General features: G+C 39.2%; 1 protein-coding gene across 33 annotated transcripts in view; it reads right to left on the bottom strand.

The window, feature by feature from the left end:
* CALD1 (caldesmon 1) overlaps positions 1–20,097 on the bottom strand; it is a 194,548-nt gene that overhangs the window by 59,414 nt on the left and 115,037 nt on the right. Inside the window, exon 1 of one of the 33 annotated variants that reach the window (XR_011648873.1) lies at positions 16,556–16,822. The exons of 28 other annotated variants lie outside the window; for them this stretch is intronic. Coding sequence is in view for 4 of the 5 variants with exons in the window: in XM_058297405.1 (XP_058153388.1) it covers positions 16,556–16,608 (53 nt within the window). In the remaining variant the exon portion in view is untranslated. Of the gene's footprint in view, positions 1–16,555; positions 16,835–20,097 lie in introns of those variants that run through there. 4 more of the 33 variants (XM_058297405.1, XM_058297406.2, XM_023592599.3 and 1 more) reach the window with 4 other exon arrangements.

The following is a 20,097-nucleotide window of genomic DNA, read 5'->3' as shown; positions in this document are numbered from 1 at the left end:
GTGAGGGTTTTTTTGTTTTTGTTTTTGTTTATTATTATTGTAATAATTAAAATGCTTTAATAATGATTGAAGTGATGAATGCAGAACTTTTAACATACTAACAAGTTAATATGTTTTTGCTTACATATATGCTTCCACCACTTAAATCCTCCCCAAAGTCCAAAATCATGTCTGTTTCCAATGTTGGCAGTGGCATACACACATAAGAGTAATGTTTAAGAAACCTTTAATATTTTTGAAAAATCTTGGTTTAATACCTTGTGAGTAGTAATTTGAAAGTGTGGCCCTAAGTTCAGTTTGACGAATTGGTTTTAAATGACAGTCATAGCTGAATTTTTAAAAATCTCCTAAAAAGATATGGAGATAAATGGAAGAAATGCATCATTAACTTGGCATATAAAGCATGATATGAATATATTCATCTCATCTTCCAATCATACAGTCCTTTGATGAAATTTGCCTAGAAAATTTGTATCTGTCCTGAAGTCAACCTGTTGTTCATTCAAAGTAATCAGAAGGTGGTTTATGTTTTTAATAAACAAGTTCAAGATTCACTAAAATGCTTCACTTGGAAGATTTGAAAATAGATTAGAAAATGTAGCTTCCAACTTGAGGTGTGAAGATAACGTGATACCCTTTGTCATAATGCATTTTCATCCTAATGCGTTTACATCTTTTATGGACAACAAAATCACCAAACAATGGAGACATTTTCAAAAGGATCACCCCATTGCATGAGCTTATTGTGAAAATCCATTACATTTCCTTCTCTGTTGAAAAACCACTTTTCCTGTGAGGAACAGGATAAGTGCAAGGATGAGGCAGCACTCCTCCGCACAGCACCAGCGTCCGCTCTGCCGTTTTCTCAGTTTCCTTGTGCTAGCATTATCAGTGTTACCTTCAGTCTGAAGCTTCTTTGCAGAAATCCTCTTAAGCACAAATCCATGCAACCAAGGTCAGTTTAGTGCAAACTAGATAAGCTACGCCATCTGTAAATCCACTTAACAAGCTACAAGTAAACTGCAATGTGTCCCAGTATGCTGAGGATATAGGGCTGAAAGAAGACACCATTGTCAGTCCCTCTGGACCCCGGAACTCTTGCTCCTCCTTCAGGGTAGTCACATGTGGTCAGAAATATGCACTATGTTGGGGTATCCAGTAGAGCTTTATTTTCTCTAACCAACAGATGCGAGACAAGGCCATCTCCAAAGTTAAAACTCACCAACACACATACACACAGACCTACACATTCACTCAGACTTGTGGGTTACTAAGAAAGCAGAAATGCCACACTTGCTTGTGCTATGAACCAGGAATGCCTGGTCGTGCCAACTGCCATGTTGCATGGGTCTTGGGGCTTGCTTATGACTTCCAGAAGCTAACCTGATCATTCACCAAGGGAACAAATAGTTTTTCAGATTTCAACTTTATTACAATGAAATATTGGAGCAAAACCATATTAAAGCAACCTAGGAGTAAAAGTGGCAGTTTGCAGGCAGCGCCTCAAGATTTAAGAAACATTAGGAAAAAACATAGGTGGGATCCCAACACTTCATACTTCCCTCAATTCCTTCCCACCAGAAGTTGGAAGCAATTACTAGCCACACGTTTTGCCAGTTTTTCCTAGATAGATACCTGGTAAATTTTGCTTATTGGCTCAGACGGCAAAAGTTTTAAGGCACTTAGTTGTAATTTTTTTCCCTCCTTTTTAGCTACATTTATGTAGATGGTGTTATGTTGTAACTTCATATAGAAAATTCCCTTGACTCCAGAGCTGGGAAATATGTTTTCCTTGTTAAGAAAAACTAAATGGTTACAACAAGAAAGATATTTGAATTTTGAACTTAGTCAATAGTCAGAGGCTAAAGTCAAACTGAATCAAATGGTATTTTCCAATCTAAAGGTGGACTCTAGCCTGCTTCAAGAGTGTGTGAGTGTTTGTGTTTTCCATTAGCCTGTCGCTTATTGTCACATGATTAGTGTTGACTTGGCTAATTAACAGAATAGAAGTTCTGTATTTTCCTGTTACTCTGGTACATGTTTTTCTTGCTCCATAACCCCTCTCTCATCTAATCATCTTCCTTGTAATTTTCTTATATCCCATTTATTTTGAAGTTTCCTTTGCATCTTCCATTGGGTTTCTTCCTTAAATCTTTTCTCTTCTAACGCAGTTTACTCTGGGTAATCTCATCTATGTCTATAACTGGTTTGCCAATTTTAAGCAGATGACTTCTTAATTTAGGTTCTTACTTCAGGCTGTTCTCCTGAGCCTTATACCCTTTTATTCAACTGCCTTCTAACAAACTCTCCCTAATGGGGAGTGAGCATCTTTCTCTAAAAACTCAATCTTGTTCCTATATTCTAAATTTTTGTTAATGAAAACAAGGATCCATTTGCCCAAATGAGAGACATGGAAGTAATCCTAGACTCTTCTGCATCCTTTACACTCTATTCCTGCTTAATCCTTGTTGGTTCTAACTTCTAAATATTACTTGTTTTCATTTCTTCCTTTCCAAATCCGCAGTCACTGCTCTTGTTCAGGATTGAAAAACTCTTACCTGTAAAGTTATAATGGTTTGAGTATCTTCTTTGCATTAGTTGTCCCCATCTCTAATCTATCATTGACATTTCCAGCTGGATAACTACTTATGTTATTCCTTGCTTTTTTTTTCCCAATGAAAATTTTTCCAAAGCTTATTGTTAAGCTTATTTAAGAAGATTTCCTCCTCAAACCCTCTTTGATGTTCCCCTTCCTTTTATATTCCCGATATACTCTGCATATCACCATCTAAGCAACTTTCCTATTTCTAATTGTTTGTATGTCCAAGTCCCAACAAGATTGTAAATTCCTTAATTGAAGAGATTGTGTCTTTTTATCTCGGTGTCTTCAGCATTTAGCCATCTACTCCTCTGATTTTCTGAATGATTTTTCTTCCTCAGTAATAAAATATCCAGGAAGGATATTTAGAATAATGAGCTCTTCTGTACACCTACTTAATCTATGACTTCCAAAATTTGAAACTTCTCCCCATGCTGATAGCGCACTCCAAAATCCTGTTTTCTAAGATGAACAGTCTTTTTAAAAAAATTCCTTGGTCACGTCATCCCATCCTTGTTACATAGTAATTTCATGATTTCAAGATGGGAAGTCAACTTAATATTGAAAGAAAAATCAAACAGGCATTTATTCTCTAAATTAAATGTTGAGGAATTAGTAATTTGCAGGGACATAGAGAATACATTAATAATATAATGTCATTACTTATAGCTTGGAAATAGAGACAGTCTTTCAATTACTTGGCAGGGTTTTTCACTCCTTACATGCATGGGAAATAAAGTTTAAACAATACCCATGTGTCTAGAAGTTGATTTTGGTTGAAAGCACAATTCTCCTACTGTTGGGTTTAAAACTGAACTGAACTTACCAATCTGAAAGGAAACCTGTCTAACTCGTTTCATATATATTGTGTTCTCTTTAAAGGCTTCAAAATGTCAAAAAGAGAAAGAGCCTGGCCCATTAGAGAGCCAGAGGTCACAGAAGAGGATGCATTTAGAGCAGCAGTTCAGCCTTGGCTGCACATTACAATCATCTGGGGGAACTTTTAAAACTCCCAATGCCCAGGCCATGCCCGTCACCAATTCAAAGAGCCATTGATTCAGGCATTAGGACTTTTTAAAGTTCCCCAAGTGATTCCAGTGTGCAGCCAGGTTAAAAACACTGATTCATAGTGAGTGAATTAGGAAGAATTTAGGCCAGGTGCAGTCTTGTTTCTGGCTTGCCTTTTTGAAAGGCAATGTACAGTCATTCAGAAAGTCAAGAGGAGAGAAGAATCACAGGCAGGCATTTAGTGATCAGAGTGGAAAGAGATGGGGTAACTTGTCCTCATGAACCTAAATTCCAATTTTTTAAAAACTGAAGGGTATATCAGTATAAAGTAGTAGTTACTTAATATTGATGTACAGACTGATTTTTAAAAATTATTAAACATTGGTTATATACACTGAATGGTATATCCATGATTCTCTCCATTACCAAATTTAACTAAGTCCAACACCACTGGCCTGCTCCACCCAAATACTTTAAATGCCTGACAGAAGACCCTGGCTGAGCAAGCCTTGTGCCTGTTAGGATTTAACCTATAATCTTAACTTCCTTTATGATGAAAATATCATAAAACCGCAATTTCCTATCTTTTACCTATAATGGATAATCTGTGTCAAGATGAGATTCTTGAAGCTCAGCTGAGGATCTGTGAGAAAACAATTCTTACAGTCTGTTTTATGGGATTTGAACAGTAGAAGAGAAAAAGCTAGGCTGGTAGCCAACCAAACCAATGAGGTACCTGCCAAACCACACCTTATCCTTCTCAATCAGCAAAAATATCACCCACTGCCTGTTTCCCCTTACCTCACCAATAAGAGACATTTATTCCCTTATTAGGACACTGGCAGTGGTGAGAGAGACTGCTCGTGTCTGAGGGCCCAGGATTGGCTTCCACAACATGTGCAGGTCATCAAAAAAAAAAAAGGAAAGGGGGTAATAGGCACAGAGGGAGGGGACTGGAAAAATTGAATCCTCACTGCATGGAGGAGAACCCATTTTGGGTAGACCACAATTATGGTTTGGGGGAACATTTTTTTTCGAAAAGGCCAAACCAAAAAAATACGATCCTAATTTTTTTTTTAATGCAGTTTTTTAGGAAGGGTATTTTTTTGAAACTTAAAAATGCAGTCAAGGAAATTTTAAGTTGAATGCTTCCAGGAAGCAGAATGAATGATTAGCAAGCACCTAGTCTTGACCTTCAAGAAGGGCTGGGTTTGGGTGGATTGCTTTGGTCTAACCCAGTTTTGGGGCATCACTTAAACTTAAGAGTGTAATTTGCTTTGCTTTACTTTTTTTCGTAAACATCAACAACCTGGAGCAAAATAAAGGCCCTGTTGCCCCTCTGTCTTTCTGTTTACCTGTGTTCTTATCCTTCTCCAAGTAATGAGCTTAGCCCTAGCTCACTACCTTTTTCCTTTTAAAACATACTCACCATTCAATCCAGGCCTTTATCTATGACATTGGTGAACTGGGAGTAGCTTCCAAGTAAAAATGAGATGTCTTCCTGTTATGATCTGTGTCTACAGGGCTGTCCTGTTAATCCCATTCTGTTTAGTGTGGCTAAACTGTTTTCAGAGCCAATTCATGAACTCAAATCCTTCTAAGCAATAAGAGATAACAACTCTAACTCTTTAGAATTTATAAACACTTTGGTCCTGTGCATTATCTAATTTGATCTTGATAATATCAATGAGATTGGCACTCTTATCATTTCTATTTCATAGTTGAGGAAATAGGCTCAGAGAAGCTCTGTGACTTGTATTCAGTCAGGATATCACTACAATTTGGGAGTTTCTGATTGGAGCTCTCCTCCTGTCTCAAAGGAGTCATCATGTTGTGGAGTTCTGCTCAGGCAAGGAGCTCTGAAGCCTGCCAAAGAGAACCCAAGTTCTCAAGGTCCCCCACATGCCTTTACACAAAGGGGTTCAGGGTAACCTGAGAGACTACAGAGGGCCCCATAGGAATCACCTCACACCCCTGGGGTTGGGTTGCTGCCAGTGATAGACAAGTAACTCTGCTAAATGTTACTCCTTGTTGAACCTGTAGGTTTAATATTTCTAAGGCTAAAAAGGCAAACACACCAATCATTGCCTCTTTTAAAATAAACAGTAACAGTGGTGATTAAGAAAAAGAAGAAGAATGTATTGGAGCAGCCAACCTTCACTTTGAATGAGTGAATCAAACAAACAAATGTTTTAAAAGGATGGAGAAGCTTACTTAATGGTGCTAACTCTCATTCGTGCAGTGCTTAGGAAATGCCAAGCCCTGGGCAGAAGCTTGGCAGATGCATCTCATCTCATCCCTACAATACCACTGAATAGAGATGGATCTTCCTATTTTACAGTCTAGATGAGCAAATCCAGCACAGAGAAGTCAAATAACTTGCCCAAGATTGTACACATAGATTTTCAACAATCATCTGGCTATTCCCAAAGTCTGGGCTCTTTGCACTACAACATAGCAGGTCCATTTCTTTCCAACTTTCAGTTCTTTGACTGTGAAAGGACAAAATTGAGAACTTGGCTGATGGAGAAGTTCAAAATTATTTGAAATTTATTTTAATTGGCATTAAAAAGCCATGTGATATTAATAACAGTAAAATTAGAGGAGTCTCTCATTTCATGGAAGTCCACGTCTCCCACCAGGGGAGGAAGGACACTCCTTATTATCTGTAGGGCCACTAAAGCAGTATTTAGTCCCCTGGACTGATTAGTTAAGGTAGAGTCAAGAGAGATTAAAACCCTTCCTAGATCACGCTTCTCCATCCCCTCTAATGTGCTCTTTGTGAGGAGAAGCTTGCCCATTAAGCAGGATCTGATGTAATAATACAATTGCTGCCAGATTCACCCACTCAAAGGCCAGAGGGTAGCTCTATGAAAGCACATGCAGGAATAACATTCCTAAAGTGTCAAGCTGGAGAGAGCAGTGGAGATACCAGGAACCAGTCTGGAGCCAGAAGCAAGTTATTATGCACCCATACCCAGGTAGGGAGGTGGGCAAGTGAGTTCACCTTTCTAACCTCATTTTCCCCTGCTGTAAAACGGAGGTAATCATGCTTACCTCATAGTGTGGTTGTGGGGATTAAATGTACTAACATTTGTAAAATACTTCTAACAGTGCTTGACACACAGTAAGTACATATGAGTGCTAACCATTTTCATCTTATTATTGTCACCTCCATTGCCGCCACTGTCATCATCATCAGATGGGAAATAGGTTCTGTGCTTCTAGTTCTTCCAGGCATATGGCTATTTCCAAGGAGGAAGGGGAGAATTGGAGTAGAATGATTTATTTTTCTAACTCAAGGATCTCAAACTTATTTTCATTGATAATATTAATACCAGAGAAGGCTGAGAAATGCAGAATAAATGTAGGGGGGAAAATGATCTGTTTGTATGCTCTTGTTCCTTCTCTTGACTACTTTTTCTTTATCTCTCCCACCCCACTTGGGGAGATGGGAATGGAGCGGGGAGAGTTGTGGCTAAAAAATGTCCAATAAAGGGAATGTCTTTTATCTTATTTTTTGTTTCTCTTTTAATCCATGTCAATTCTCATTAAAATGTAGATGGAAATTTATCATCAGACAGCTTTATCTTCTCAGGCTAGAAAACGCATAAGACCCAGTGGAAGAGGATAATCCTCTTTTCTATCTTCTGAGCTGGCTTAACACCTTAAACTTAGTAGAGAATTGATGAATCAGAGCTCTGTGCATGGAGGTTGGTTCTGACCCTCACTGAAAACTTTACAGTCAGACAGCTATCTTCCCTGCCACAACATCCTTCAGCCAGCTGGCATTTTAAATATACTTGCTAATTATCCCACTTATTGCTTAAGAATTAAACTATGAGATGTCAGGTTAAAGTATTTTAAATCTTTCAGTACTCAATTTGATGACTGAATGGTTCTACTTTGTTAATAAAATTTTTTCAACAGCTTCTAACACCTTTTACTGTTCATTTAAGTAGGTCATTCATTATGTTGAACTGGCAGCACATCTGATTTATTACAATACCTTCTGTTATGACTTTCTGAAAGTTTATCCTCTTGTGTGCTCAGTGTTCACCTTTGCTGTTGTGGATTTAGGGATCCTAGTTGGAGATTTACCTGCAGCTCAGGAGTGAGCTCATGAAACTAGCCCTCTTATGCTCCCAGAAATAGCGGGATCACTAAGCCATCCTATTCCCTGGGCAGAGGGGATATTTTACAGGATTCCCTCCCAATCCTCGAATCTTCAGGCCCAGGACAGACAGACTCATAATATTTCTCTGGATCAAATTTAGTGTTGAAGTAAAGTCAGACATTAAAAAATATATGCAGGGAAGTGAAAGGACAAAGAAAATAAATGTTTCCCGCAATACTAACTCTTTACAGACCTGGGATGGTTCAATCTATGATTGCAAAGTAGTTTCTCTTGGAGTGAGTAGAGACAATATATACTTCCTGATTATCCTTTAGGAAGTGAGATTAAAAGGAAAGCTTTTGGACTTTCACAGCCAGGAAGTTATTTACCATTCAAAAAGCTGTATGTGTCTTAGTCGGTATAAGTAATCAATATCAGAATGCCATCTTTCACATTAGGCCTTTCCAGGATGCAAAGGGTTTGCCCAACTTGTGGGGACCTCAAGAAACTTTCAACCGCAGGGGTAATGGCCAGGCTTGGGCCTGTGATTCTAGGAAGTCTGTACACCCATCTAAGTTGGCACAGTCACTCACATGTTTGTGATTACCCAGGAGCTACGCCAGACCCATCCTCTATGAACCGCGTTCATGCCAATAATTAACACTGTCAATCCCCCCATTTATCTGAGTCCTTACTAAGTACCAGGCATTGTGCTAAACATGTTACATGTATTTTCCTATTTTTGTAGATGGGAAAAACTGAAAAACTCAGAGAGATTAAGTAACTTGTCAAGGGCACATGGTTAATAAAATGACAGGACTAGAATTGGAATCTAAGTCTGTCTGGGCTTCAAAGTCAGCATTCTTAACTTATACTTCCCGTGCCTGTTGAGGATATTCAAAGGTCAGTGGCATTCTCTGGATAGCAAATCTCTACTTCTTACTAAATTCTCCTTCACATTGTATCTGGTTTAGACCTACTAGGGAAAGAAGTCATTCTATAGTTTGCCAAAAAAAAGTTTTTTTAATAACTTTCCTTTAACTTCAGAGTTAGCCAAAGTATAACACTAGTATGGATTGTCACTTTAAGTAGTAAGTAAATGAAACAACTAAAACCTGAGATAAAGAGCTCTCATTTGTTTAAAAATAGATGGGTGTTTTGATGAAAGCATGACAATCACAAACAGAACTCACTGTGCCTTTCATCCCAACATTAGTCACTTGATGTCCTAAAGAGTTCTCCATCTGGAGAGTGTTCAAGAGGGAAGGGAAAGATAGGAAATGTAACACTAATACCTGCTGTGGTTTACACACCTCCACAAAGCCAGTTCCTTTAATTTTCACCAACACCTGCAAAGCAGATATACTATTTTTTTTACAGATGAAGAAACTGAGGCATAGTGAAATGAAGTGACTTGCTCAAGACCACACACTTAGTAACAAGAGAGTACTGTTGGGAGTCTGGATCTCTGGCTCTATTCCCTCATTTGTCAAGAACGTGCCCCCTTGGTCCTGTGAGAACTGGGCCTGGGCAATAGCAGAAGGGGTGAGGCCCTTGTCCTTCATCAGCAGTGCTGCAACACCCTAGAACTGCTACTTGCGAGTCAGCAAAGAGCGCAATGGGCATCTCTTACAGCCATCTTTCTGCTTTCAAGCTCACTGAATCTAAAGCCCTCTGGGTCCTAACTTCCTCCTTAAGAAGCTGTGTGAAGACAGTCCTTTAAAATTCCAAACTAGGCATATTATAAAAAAATTATTAAATAACTGTGGAAATTATCTACACAGATGCTACTGTCATAAAACCAGTTTGAAGCTCGATTTTAAAAACTGCTTAAATTTCTAATGGAAACTATGTAGGGTAGCTATGAGCTACGGCCATTGGAAGGGTATGATGATTTGTGTAAAGAGTGTTTTCACTCTTTAAAGAGCGTAAGTGGCAAATTGATTATAGTTAGTTTTTTATTTTATTATTTGTTCTTTATTTTATGTATTATTTTTATTTCACTGATATTTTCTTTTATTATTTTATTTTCCCTTTGTTATATACAAAGTGAAAAGCAGCATAATTCAGAGAACAGACGTCTAGAAAAGGTAATTGTAGAGCTTCCTTGTAACAATCATAAAGCAGTCCTGGGAAGGCAGAGAAAAGATATGGAGAGCTAAAGCAGCAGCCAGAGCAAGCCTGCAAAAGGCACAAGTATGGGTGTGTTCTGCCTTAACTAGGAATTCAGCAGCGTTTGAAGGAAGCATTCAAATCACTGTCTGCATGTGAAATAGGATTAAGAAAAAAGTTATACTACAACTTCTGTAATTAAAAAAAAAAAAAGAATAGATGTAAAGGAAAAGGAAAAGATCAATGAGAAAGGTACCATATTTTACCTAGAAATTTATTGCTTTAAATACTTTCTTTAAAAAAACTATCTCCTTTACTGGTAAATTTTGTTTAATTTTAGTTATTTTTAATAAAAATTAGGTCTTATTAGCAGTAGAAATTGATGCTTATAAATCTGGTAGGCTAGAACAGAAGCCAGGCAAAGCACGTGCCTCATAAATTGGATCATGTCCTAAAATCCAACGACCACCTAGTTTCTTCTTTGATCTTATAATTAGAGAAAGTATTTAAAGGCAGAGGGGAAAGGATGACCTGACTGGGCTTCTTAGATACAAACCTAGCTGTAAATGACAGCAAATGTCACGATTAGATTTTCATGTTTGAACTTGCAATACTATTACAGTACATACAAGGATCTTTTCCCAACTCTATGAAGAACAAATGTTGTCTCCCAGTTATTCCTCAAATATTAAGTTTTATTTGGGAAAAATAAGGCTATTTAACAACTTGCATTTGTTTTGCACTTAACACTTTCCAGTATGCTTTAATGCATGCCATTATACTGGATATCTTTGACCACCCTGGAGTTATGCAGAGCACGTTATGACATCTCCATTTGATAGCTATGTGGCTTTCTCAGGAACACAGTGCTGATTACTGATGGAGCTTGACCAGAATCCAGACCCTCTGACTTCCACCTAAAACCCCTCTCGTTAAGCCTGCAGGCTGACCCTGTAATGGAATCACTGGTGAGAGATCATTGATGCTTAAAAGTTTAAGAGAATTGTTAAAATCAGTCTCCAACAAGTTGAATCAGTTTATACTTGTTAAGCGTTTCCACTATTATAGGTTGCATGAGAGTTCTTTATTTTAATTTGTGTATTTAAATTTGAGTTCCAACATATTTGTCTGTGTTTATTGGCCTTTTTTTTTTTTTTTTAGTGTATATGGTCTTCCTTTGCCTAATTTTCTATTGGATGACTTATATTTTATTAATTTATTTAATATATAGATGCTCCTATATACTAGCCATTGTACTAGTACTTAAGAATGTAGTAACCATAAATCTTTGGGCTTTCCATGTGCCAGTAGTGCCCTGAATCTCAGCAGAGTTTCAACACCCACTCTCCAGTTCATCTGACTCACCCAGGACAACTAACGAGGAAATGATGATGGACAACAACCATCTCAAGGAACAGAGAGAATCTACAACTGCAAGCAAGATAGTCCCATCCATTTATCCCATAGCATTTAAGCCCCCTCTCGATTAACAGGCAGATCAGGCATCACAACCTCAGAATCCTCAGGAATAGGGAATGAATGATGGCCTAAAGTATACTTACTATTACTCTAGCAATGGAAGAGTTTTTATCATTTATGTGGAGGCAGTGGCCTCCGGAAGTTCTGAGGGGAGGGAGAGGGAAAAATAGGGAGCATTTTCAGGACATTGGGATTGTTCTGAATGACGTTGCAATGACAGATACAGGCCATTATATATCTTGTTATAAGTTACAAAACTGCAGGAGGCAGGAGGGAATTTAAACTATAATCCACACTTAGTGGCAATGCTCCAATACGTGTTCATCAATTGAAACAAATGTACCACTCTAGTGAAGGATGTTGTTAATGTGGGGAAGTGTGGGAGGGGGAGGGAGTGGGGGCATATGGGAATCCCTTGCAGTTTTTATGTAACTTTTATGTAATCTAAGTATCTTTTACAAAAAGTTTTTCTTATATAAACGTAAATACAAATTTAAAAATAAAACAAAAAAGAGTGTAGTAACCAGCAGGATATACTGATTCTTACCTTCATGGAATTATTCTAGTTTAAAAGATATTAAATTAATTATTAATTGTAAAAGAAGAAGAAAAAAAAAGCAGGTAGCCATGGTGGTCAACAGCTAACAGAGCTTTCTAAGCTATTCTGACAACAGGGGCCAGTGATAGCAAGGTCATATATTATGTTCAGTGGTGTATGAACTTTAGTTATGACTCAGGTGCAGTTTCTGAAATATCTGTAATGGGTCATGACCAGCATTTTTAAAATGAAGTAGAATAGGGCAGAAAATACCAGAGGGTGTTGTACATAAAAAGAGTGAATACTATTTCATGAAATTTTTGTTTCAAATATATATATTGTATGTACTCGATCACAGCGTAAAATGTATTTTTCATAGGGTCAGAGGAAAAAAAGAAAATAGAAAAACCTGATGTAGCTAATGCTAATGATTTAGTTATATTGCTTTGATTGCACCTACAGCCCCAAATGAACCCTAGGGGATGTGTGGGTGTTGAGGGATGGACACTGGGGGAAGACTGAAGAGAGAATACTACAGTGTGTAGAAGATTTAAAGACTGGATTACCTTCATACCAGAGCCTGTGTTTTCTTCTTTAACTTCTTAAAAAAGAAGTTTTTTAACTTCTTAGTGTCTATTACAGTAGCACTAGCTAGCACAGAATACCCTCAATGGATATCTGTTGAATGAATAAGTGACTATCAGTGAGGTTTACAGATGTTTAAAGACTCCTCTGAAAAATTCAATTTGTCTTGGAAATGAGTCCAGGCAGTTCTGCATTTATGAAAAGCTTGCTTCCAAAAATTTAATTTGTAAATTAATTTTGGTGACTTCAGACACTGTTATACATGGATCTCAGGCCCGTCCACAGCCACCTATTTAAACCCTGGAGCTAGTACTGAGAACAGAAGAGATGTGTCTGTGGGACAACACATCCTCACAGCTGCATTAGGATTGCCAGGAGCACATTAGCCTCCAGATGGCAGAGGAGCACCTCCCTTACCCCCCATTCCTCTTGCACTGCTGGACTTGCCTGTGCACAACCAGTTCTGATGGGGTGTGAGAAGTAGCATAAAGAAGCCGGTCATTTCGGAAATCCATAGGTCAGAGGTAAGGAGAGGGCAAGAGGATAGAGCAAGGCAAATAGCATCAAGGAGAGAAAAGAAAGGCCTGTGGCCACCTGGCTGCCAGCTAGTGTGATTGTGGTCAGGTGAACAACCATTCATAAAGAAGCACGTGCAGAAAATCAGGCCCCCTACATAAAGGCTTGGAATAATCACCCACTACATGGGTAATTCAGCCAATTTCATTCCTAGAGTGCTCAATACATGCAAAGTACAATTACCTACTTTTAGTTATACTTTATTTTTCATCCATAGACAGAAAGTAGTAATTTTACCCTTAATCAGGTAAGAAGCACAAAATTTCAATCATTTCAAACCTATCTTTGAACCCAGAGGGAGGAAAAGGGGCTAGTTAGGTAAACAAAACAACAATCATACAACTTGCATCCCCTTTACTTTGTAAGAGAGGAAGCCTCTTAATGCTCCTCTGCCTGGATTATTGATTTCCCTCTTAAGACAATTCTAACAAATATGGCTTTTTGATATCATTGTCTACAGCAGAATAACGAATTGGGACTGCTAGAAGTAGATACTTTAATAGCAATTAGAAGAGCTAGAAGGCATTGATCAGAAAACAGACATCACATAATAATTGGACCCATTTTTGAATGAGAGTCTTAAATTCTCTGAGGTATTACTGTTTTGTGGTGCAGTAAAATAACTTCATTCATAATGATGACTCTCAGCAATCAGAAAGTCTTTCAAATGTATTATCCTAGCTATTTTGAATAAAGGAAAAGATCGCTTCCACGAAAACATTTTTTTTTACAAAATTCAGCATGCAGAAAATTGGAATTCCCTCAGTGATTGGTAAACAAGGTAAACCTGTACTTATTTTTACAAATCTAAATATTTGGATATAAATTTCTTTTATCATTTCTGCAGAATCTTATAAAATTATGCCAATCACTTATTTTTTATCCTGTAATGTTTTCAATCTAGTTCTCTCAGAAAACAGTGAGATGAACTAAATAATTTCCTGTGATTCTTCTATGATTTAAAAATGTATATACCCTTCCATATTTGTTAACAAAATGTAGCAGCAGAACAAAATTTTTAACTTTCATTCTCAGAATACATAAAAATACACTTTGGCAGAAACACAATTTTTAATGGACCAAAGTATGACCATTTCATAGGAATCCCAAAATCTCAGCTCTAAACTTCATTAGGACCTTGGAAAAATCAGAAAAGTAGCAGTGAAAATATTAGATTGCAAGTGACAAAATCTCTCAATGATCTTACTAGAAACAAATTAAACCAACTTTGAATATTTGGTTCACACCTGCCCCTGAAAATAACATAGTTCTTATACAGGTCTTCGCACTCAGGAATTTTAATGTATCTCATTAAAAACAAAACAAACAAACAAAAAAAAACCCTAACACTGCCAAAATTTCTTGGTAGGTGATGAAACTGAGATAAATTATCTGATGGAAATGCAAAGGAATTTAGAATTCATTTTGTTGGGCACCTGTTTTGTCATTTAACTTAATATATCTTCCAAATCAAACAGTGCAGAGGCTGTGTGCATTCAAATGATGCAAATGAAAAGTGTAAACTTAGATGAACTAAGTTTGATTTACTCAATAATCAGAAATAGAATATTCTTTGAGTTTTGGCACTCTGTTGGATTCAACAACTAATTATTGTCCCTGCTCTTAGAGATTTACCATCTATTGGGAGAAGATAGACATGTTCGCCATAGCTCCAGCACAAGGCTAATAAGAGAAGAATGGACAGAATAGAGAGAATGAGGAACTGAAGAAGCTTCTGGAGGAGGTAGCATCTGATCAGACCTAGAAGGCCTGGAAGGATCGTCAGGAGTAGAGGAGGAGGGCAAGGGTATTCCTCACATAGGGAACAGACTGAGCAAAGGAAAGGTGGCTTATCCATGATGAGTCTGGGGAGCAATGAGTACCTGATTTGGTGGAGCAGAGGGAGGCCAAAATAGGAAGGCATATTGAAACCAGATTGTGGAGAACTTTGAAAGCCACACTGAGGAGAGTGGACTATAATCAAAGGGGGTGAGGGGCTGGATCAGAAAGGGAAGAGAGACTGAGGCCAGAAGTCCAGATGGAGGCAATGATATTGGGATTGAGGAAATGACAGAGTCAGCGGAGAAGAATGAGAGAGACCTAGAGAAAGAAAATTGATTAAACCATAGGTGTGATGAAGTAGGGGAAAAATCTCAGTACCAGGAGTGGAGAGAGAGGTAAGGCTCTTTCTCTAGCATTTCAGGCTCTGTGACTGGCTGGCTGTGTGACATTGGGCAGGCCCTTCACCCCATTTGCCTCAGTTTCCTCATCTGAATGAAGGTATTAAATAGAACCAGTGGTTTCAGAATTGTTCTATGAAAATTCAGGACTCCAAGGATGTTTAGGTGGAGTAGGTAGGGTGAGATGGGTAGGAGGGATGGGGTACAGAGTGGAGATAGACAATGGGTGTGACTGGAGAGAGGAATGGGATGGGGAGCTCTACATCCAAAACCTTGTATTTAACCACATCATCTTTATGTGATAGAAGTCCTTTAAAGATTAAATGTGAAAAAAAAGTAGTTTGCTAACCACTAGACTAGATAACCTCCAAAATCCCTTTGAGTTCTCACTTTCTATTAGTCCATGAAAGTTACGCTTACAGAAACCAGTTTTCCAAGAGATCTGCCAATATAATGGACATGGGCCTTGTTTTAGAACACTGATGAGTCCCTCTGTTTATTTGATTAACTTGCACAAAAAGCTGGAACAACTGGAACAACAAATGTCATGCTGAATTGATGCCAAAATTCTCAAAAAAATGGAAAAGATTTACGGAAGGACCATTTGGAGTTCTGACTCTTCTGTGTTACCTTTTCTCAAGACCCAGTAACGTTTTCAAACTTCATAAATGCCGGTGTGAAAACGGCCCTGGCCTGGGACTACAAAGACTTGGCCTTGCCATTGATTACAGTCTGACTTTGGGTAAGTTGAGTCACCCTTCTGGGTTCCATTTCCTTGTCCTTAGAATGAGGGCGTTGCACAAAACAATCATGGAGGTCCCTTCTAACGTTAACATTCCAGGATTTCATGATCCTAAATCTTGGAGCCTGTTAGCTGAACAATTCCCTGATCAATAGCATATGCTTTCAGTCTTGTGCTGTCACAGTCAAATGGTCAGTATATTGAAGGCTTTGAGCTGTTTACTTTAAGGATTGGGCAATGTGTAGTTCAGCCAAAATCTCAGTCCTGCAAATCGATGATTCTGAACAGAAGGCTCAGGTCTAAACAGCGGATCTTTAGAAACACAGTGCTTTGTGGACTGGTATTTAGAATATAGAAACTGGTGCCTAGCTAGGAGCCCCTGCAAATGGTCAATGAACCACCATAAACATGGAAGCAAGGAAAAGCAGTGAATCATTACCACGAAGTTGAGACCAGAAAAGTTTCATACAGGTCTGAAATTAAAGATAATTCACTGTCTTCTATTCCCTTCTGGTTCTCCTCTCCCCAACCACTCCCACAATTTGGGGGTGCTGTTTTGACAATAATTTGTCGTTTAAGAAAGAGAAAAAATACCCGAAGAGGCTAAGGGAGCACTCACTGGGAGAGCGCGGCCAGGCTGCGTCTTCCTTGGGATCCGGATCCTCCAAGCATGTCCGCAGCTGGGAAGGGGCGGCGATGCCGCCTGAGGCGCAGAGACCGGGCTGGCGTCAGGGCGTGGGCTGGGCCCCGGCAAGTGCCATGTTGTCTGTGGCTGAAGTGGAGTGTGCAGGATGCTCCTGTATTCTTCCTTTGTGTTAACACTTTGGTCTGTCCCGGTGACGAAAGTCTGGGCTTGTTCTCTGCCAAATCTACTCCTCCCCACCCCTTCCCTCCGCATATGATCATCACAGAGCTGATTGTTATTTTTTACTGTAATCTCTCTAATAGAAGCCCATCATGTTTAGATTTTTTAAGGGCACATATTGCTTTGAGATTTCCAGGAAATAATTGGTGGGTAGTAGGTCTCAGGATTCCCAGTAGCTTTCACAATGAGCACTTTATATGCTTACTACAAATAATTATTCTCACGTAGGTAACTAGTCAAAGGAAAAGACACGGATCCATGTTTTCAGCTTTTTGGAAAATAGCTGATCATGGTATTACATGCATCACAATCCAAATCTGAAAAGATCAGCAAAGATCAGCCCACTGAAAAGTTCATCTGGGTGCAGTTCTCAGGCCTTCATTCTGAGCTGTTTTCAATTAGCATTGGTGGAGGTGGCTTCCAAAGCAAACAGTTCCCACTGAGAAATCAAATCTGAGAAACTCCTCTTATCCCTTTTATCCAGGGAAAGAAGTATGACATAAAAATGCAAACCAAATGCAAACGGGTAGTGGGAGACAGCCCTGCTCCGTGATGTGCTGGACTGTACAGGGTGTTTGGTACTCACACCCCTCCAAGAATTGAGGGCAACAGCCTGCCTGGGAACATGTTAAAACAGTGGGGCTCATATGCACCCATGCCTCTCTGGGCGTGATCTCGTCAGCCAAGCCAGGCAAAGGAAACTGGTCAGCAAAGTCTTGGAAAACCTTCCAGAGCCTGAAGAGGGAGTGGTGCTGATTCTATCTGGAGATGACACTTTGTCTTGGCTTGAGCAATAATGCATTTCTTCATCTCCAATGAGCAATGAACAGACTGGTGCAGGGCACAAAGTTGCTTATGGGATTGACTTTCTGCCAAGTGAGTAGAGCAACTCAGATCTCCACAATTCAGGGTTATGAATATTTGCACCAACAGTTGGAGAAGCTATCAACTTCATAGAGTGGAGATACCCTTCACAGAATGAAAGAGATCTTTGAGATCTACAGTTTCACGTTATACACAAGGGCACTGAAGCACAGGGCACTTAAACAGCTCACCCAGTGTCATCCAACTGAACCCCAGCAACCACTCTTGTGTTCAACTAAAGTTTAATTCAGCTAGGTTAAATGCTCTCTTCACTTTAACTAACTATATCATTTTGGTTGTTTTCCTGCTTAAAAAGTATGTTGTCATTGTAGTCATATAGAGTAAACATAGTTTAATGAGTATCGCCATATATATATTTAAATATCCCTCTGATTATATATATTATCACTCGACATATATATATATGTTCATATGTTTACTTTAAGGATTGAGCAATGTGTGTTTAGCAGAAATCTGTCTCAGTCCTTCAAACTGATAATTCTGAGCAGACTGATCAGAAAATATATATACACACATATAATGTCTGTCTGATTATATTAATATATATCATTCAATATATATTGACATTTAAAGTGCACAAAGACTCATAAAATTAGATATGTGTGCCTTCACAAAAGAGGAACTTAATAAAACACTCACTAACTTGTCTTTTTTTTTAAAGATTTATTTTTTTTATTTCTCTTCCTTGCCCCCCTCCCCCGCTGTCTCCTCTCTGTGTTCATTCACTGTGTGTTCTTCTGTGTTCACTTGCATTCTTGTCAGCAGCCCTGGGAATCTGTCTCTTTTTGTTGTGTCATCTTGCTGTGTAAGCTCTCCGTGTGTGCAGCGCCACTCTTGGGTAGGCTGCGCTTTTTTCACGCAGGGCAGCTCTCCTTGCAGGGTGCACTCCTTGCGCGTGGGCTCCCCTACGTGGGGTACACCCCTGTGTGACTTGCATGCATCAGCACTGCATGTGGGCCAGCTCCACATGGGTCAAGGAGGCCCTGGGTTTGAAATCCTGGACCTCCCATGTGGTAGGTGGACATTCTATCAGTTGAGCCAAATCCTCTTCCCCTCACTAACTTGTCTTGAGTTTATTGCTTCGCAGCTAAAAGAGAAACATGAATTGAGACCTTTGCCCCTCCCTGTCTACCAAATTTTGACCATTTAATTTTTTTCTTTTCAATTACTTATAAAAATCAGTGGTTCCCTAAGGTAGGTAGAAAAATGCCCCCTCTCCCCCAGGATGCCCACATCAAGATTCAAAAAGGACTTTGCAGATGTGATTAAGTTAAGGGCATTGAGTTGGGGCCACTATCCTGGATTACTCAGAAGGACTCAATCTAATCACAAGTCCCTAAAATCAGAGAAGCTTTTCCAGCTGTGGATAGAGATATGACCACAGAAGAATGGGCAGTGAGATGCAACATTGCTTGCCTTAAAGATGGATGAAGGGGACCAAGGGCCAAGGAATATAGGGACCTCCAGAAGCTAGAAAAAGCAAAGAAATGGATTCTCCCCTAGAGCCTCTAGACAGGAACATAGTCCTGCCCATGTTTGATTTTAACCCACTGAGACCTGTGCCAGACTTCTAACCTACAACAAATTGTTGTTGTTTGAAAGCACCAAGCTGTGGTAATTTGTTACAGCAGCAAAACAAAAATAATTGCTTACAGGATTCATTGGATCTTGGGTATAAATTTCAGCTCCTGATTCCCTGCCCTCCACACCAGTTCTGAGGGAGCAAATATAGTTTGGGCATATTCAGAACAGGCTCATAAAATGGGCTGCCTGGGGAAAATTCTGGTTCTTCCAGCCCAGTAGTCAGTCAGTGTCTGTCTCTCTCTCATAACACACACATACACACACACATCTTATCCTCCATAGAGGGAAGCAAGAATTTAGTTATTTTCTGTTAAAATGCCAACATTGATGTACTTAAAGTATACTAATGTATAAAAGTTATCCACTAAGCTATTTTCCTACTTGTAAAGGTAGGAAAAGGTAAACCACACACTCTGGCAGCTGGCCCTTGCTATTAATGGAATGCATTTGGGAAGTAGCTGTCTGTCTTCAGTTTGTGGTAGTACAACTAACTGGTGTCATAACTTGAATAGCAGAGACAGAAGTGAGTCTTGGACCTGGGTCAGACACCAAGTGGAAACAGAAAGAGCACAAAAGCCAAAAAAAGGCAGATGAAGAGGCCATGAGGAGTTTAAGAGGCAGGGAGATAACACAGAAAGGCGTGACAGAGGTCAGAGAAGGGCTGAGGGTAAGCCACAGCTTCCAAATAGCCCACTGAGATCACGCTGGCTGGGGCAGGGAGGCAATGTGAGAGCAGTCAGAAAGAACATTCCAGAAGATGATTGTGAACAGTGTTCTGTTCCTGCAGAGGCCTATGGGTATATCCGTTTTCACTGATCTTCAGCAAG

Source organism: Dasypus novemcinctus, chromosome 5 (genome assembly GCF_030445035.2).
Source record: "Dasypus novemcinctus isolate mDasNov1 chromosome 5, mDasNov1.1.hap2, whole genome shotgun sequence".
Lineage (NCBI taxonomy): Eukaryota > Metazoa > Chordata > Mammalia > Cingulata > Dasypodidae > Dasypus > Dasypus novemcinctus.
Note: the sequence above shows the minus strand (reverse complement) of the source record. Positions and strands in the feature narration are given on the sequence as shown.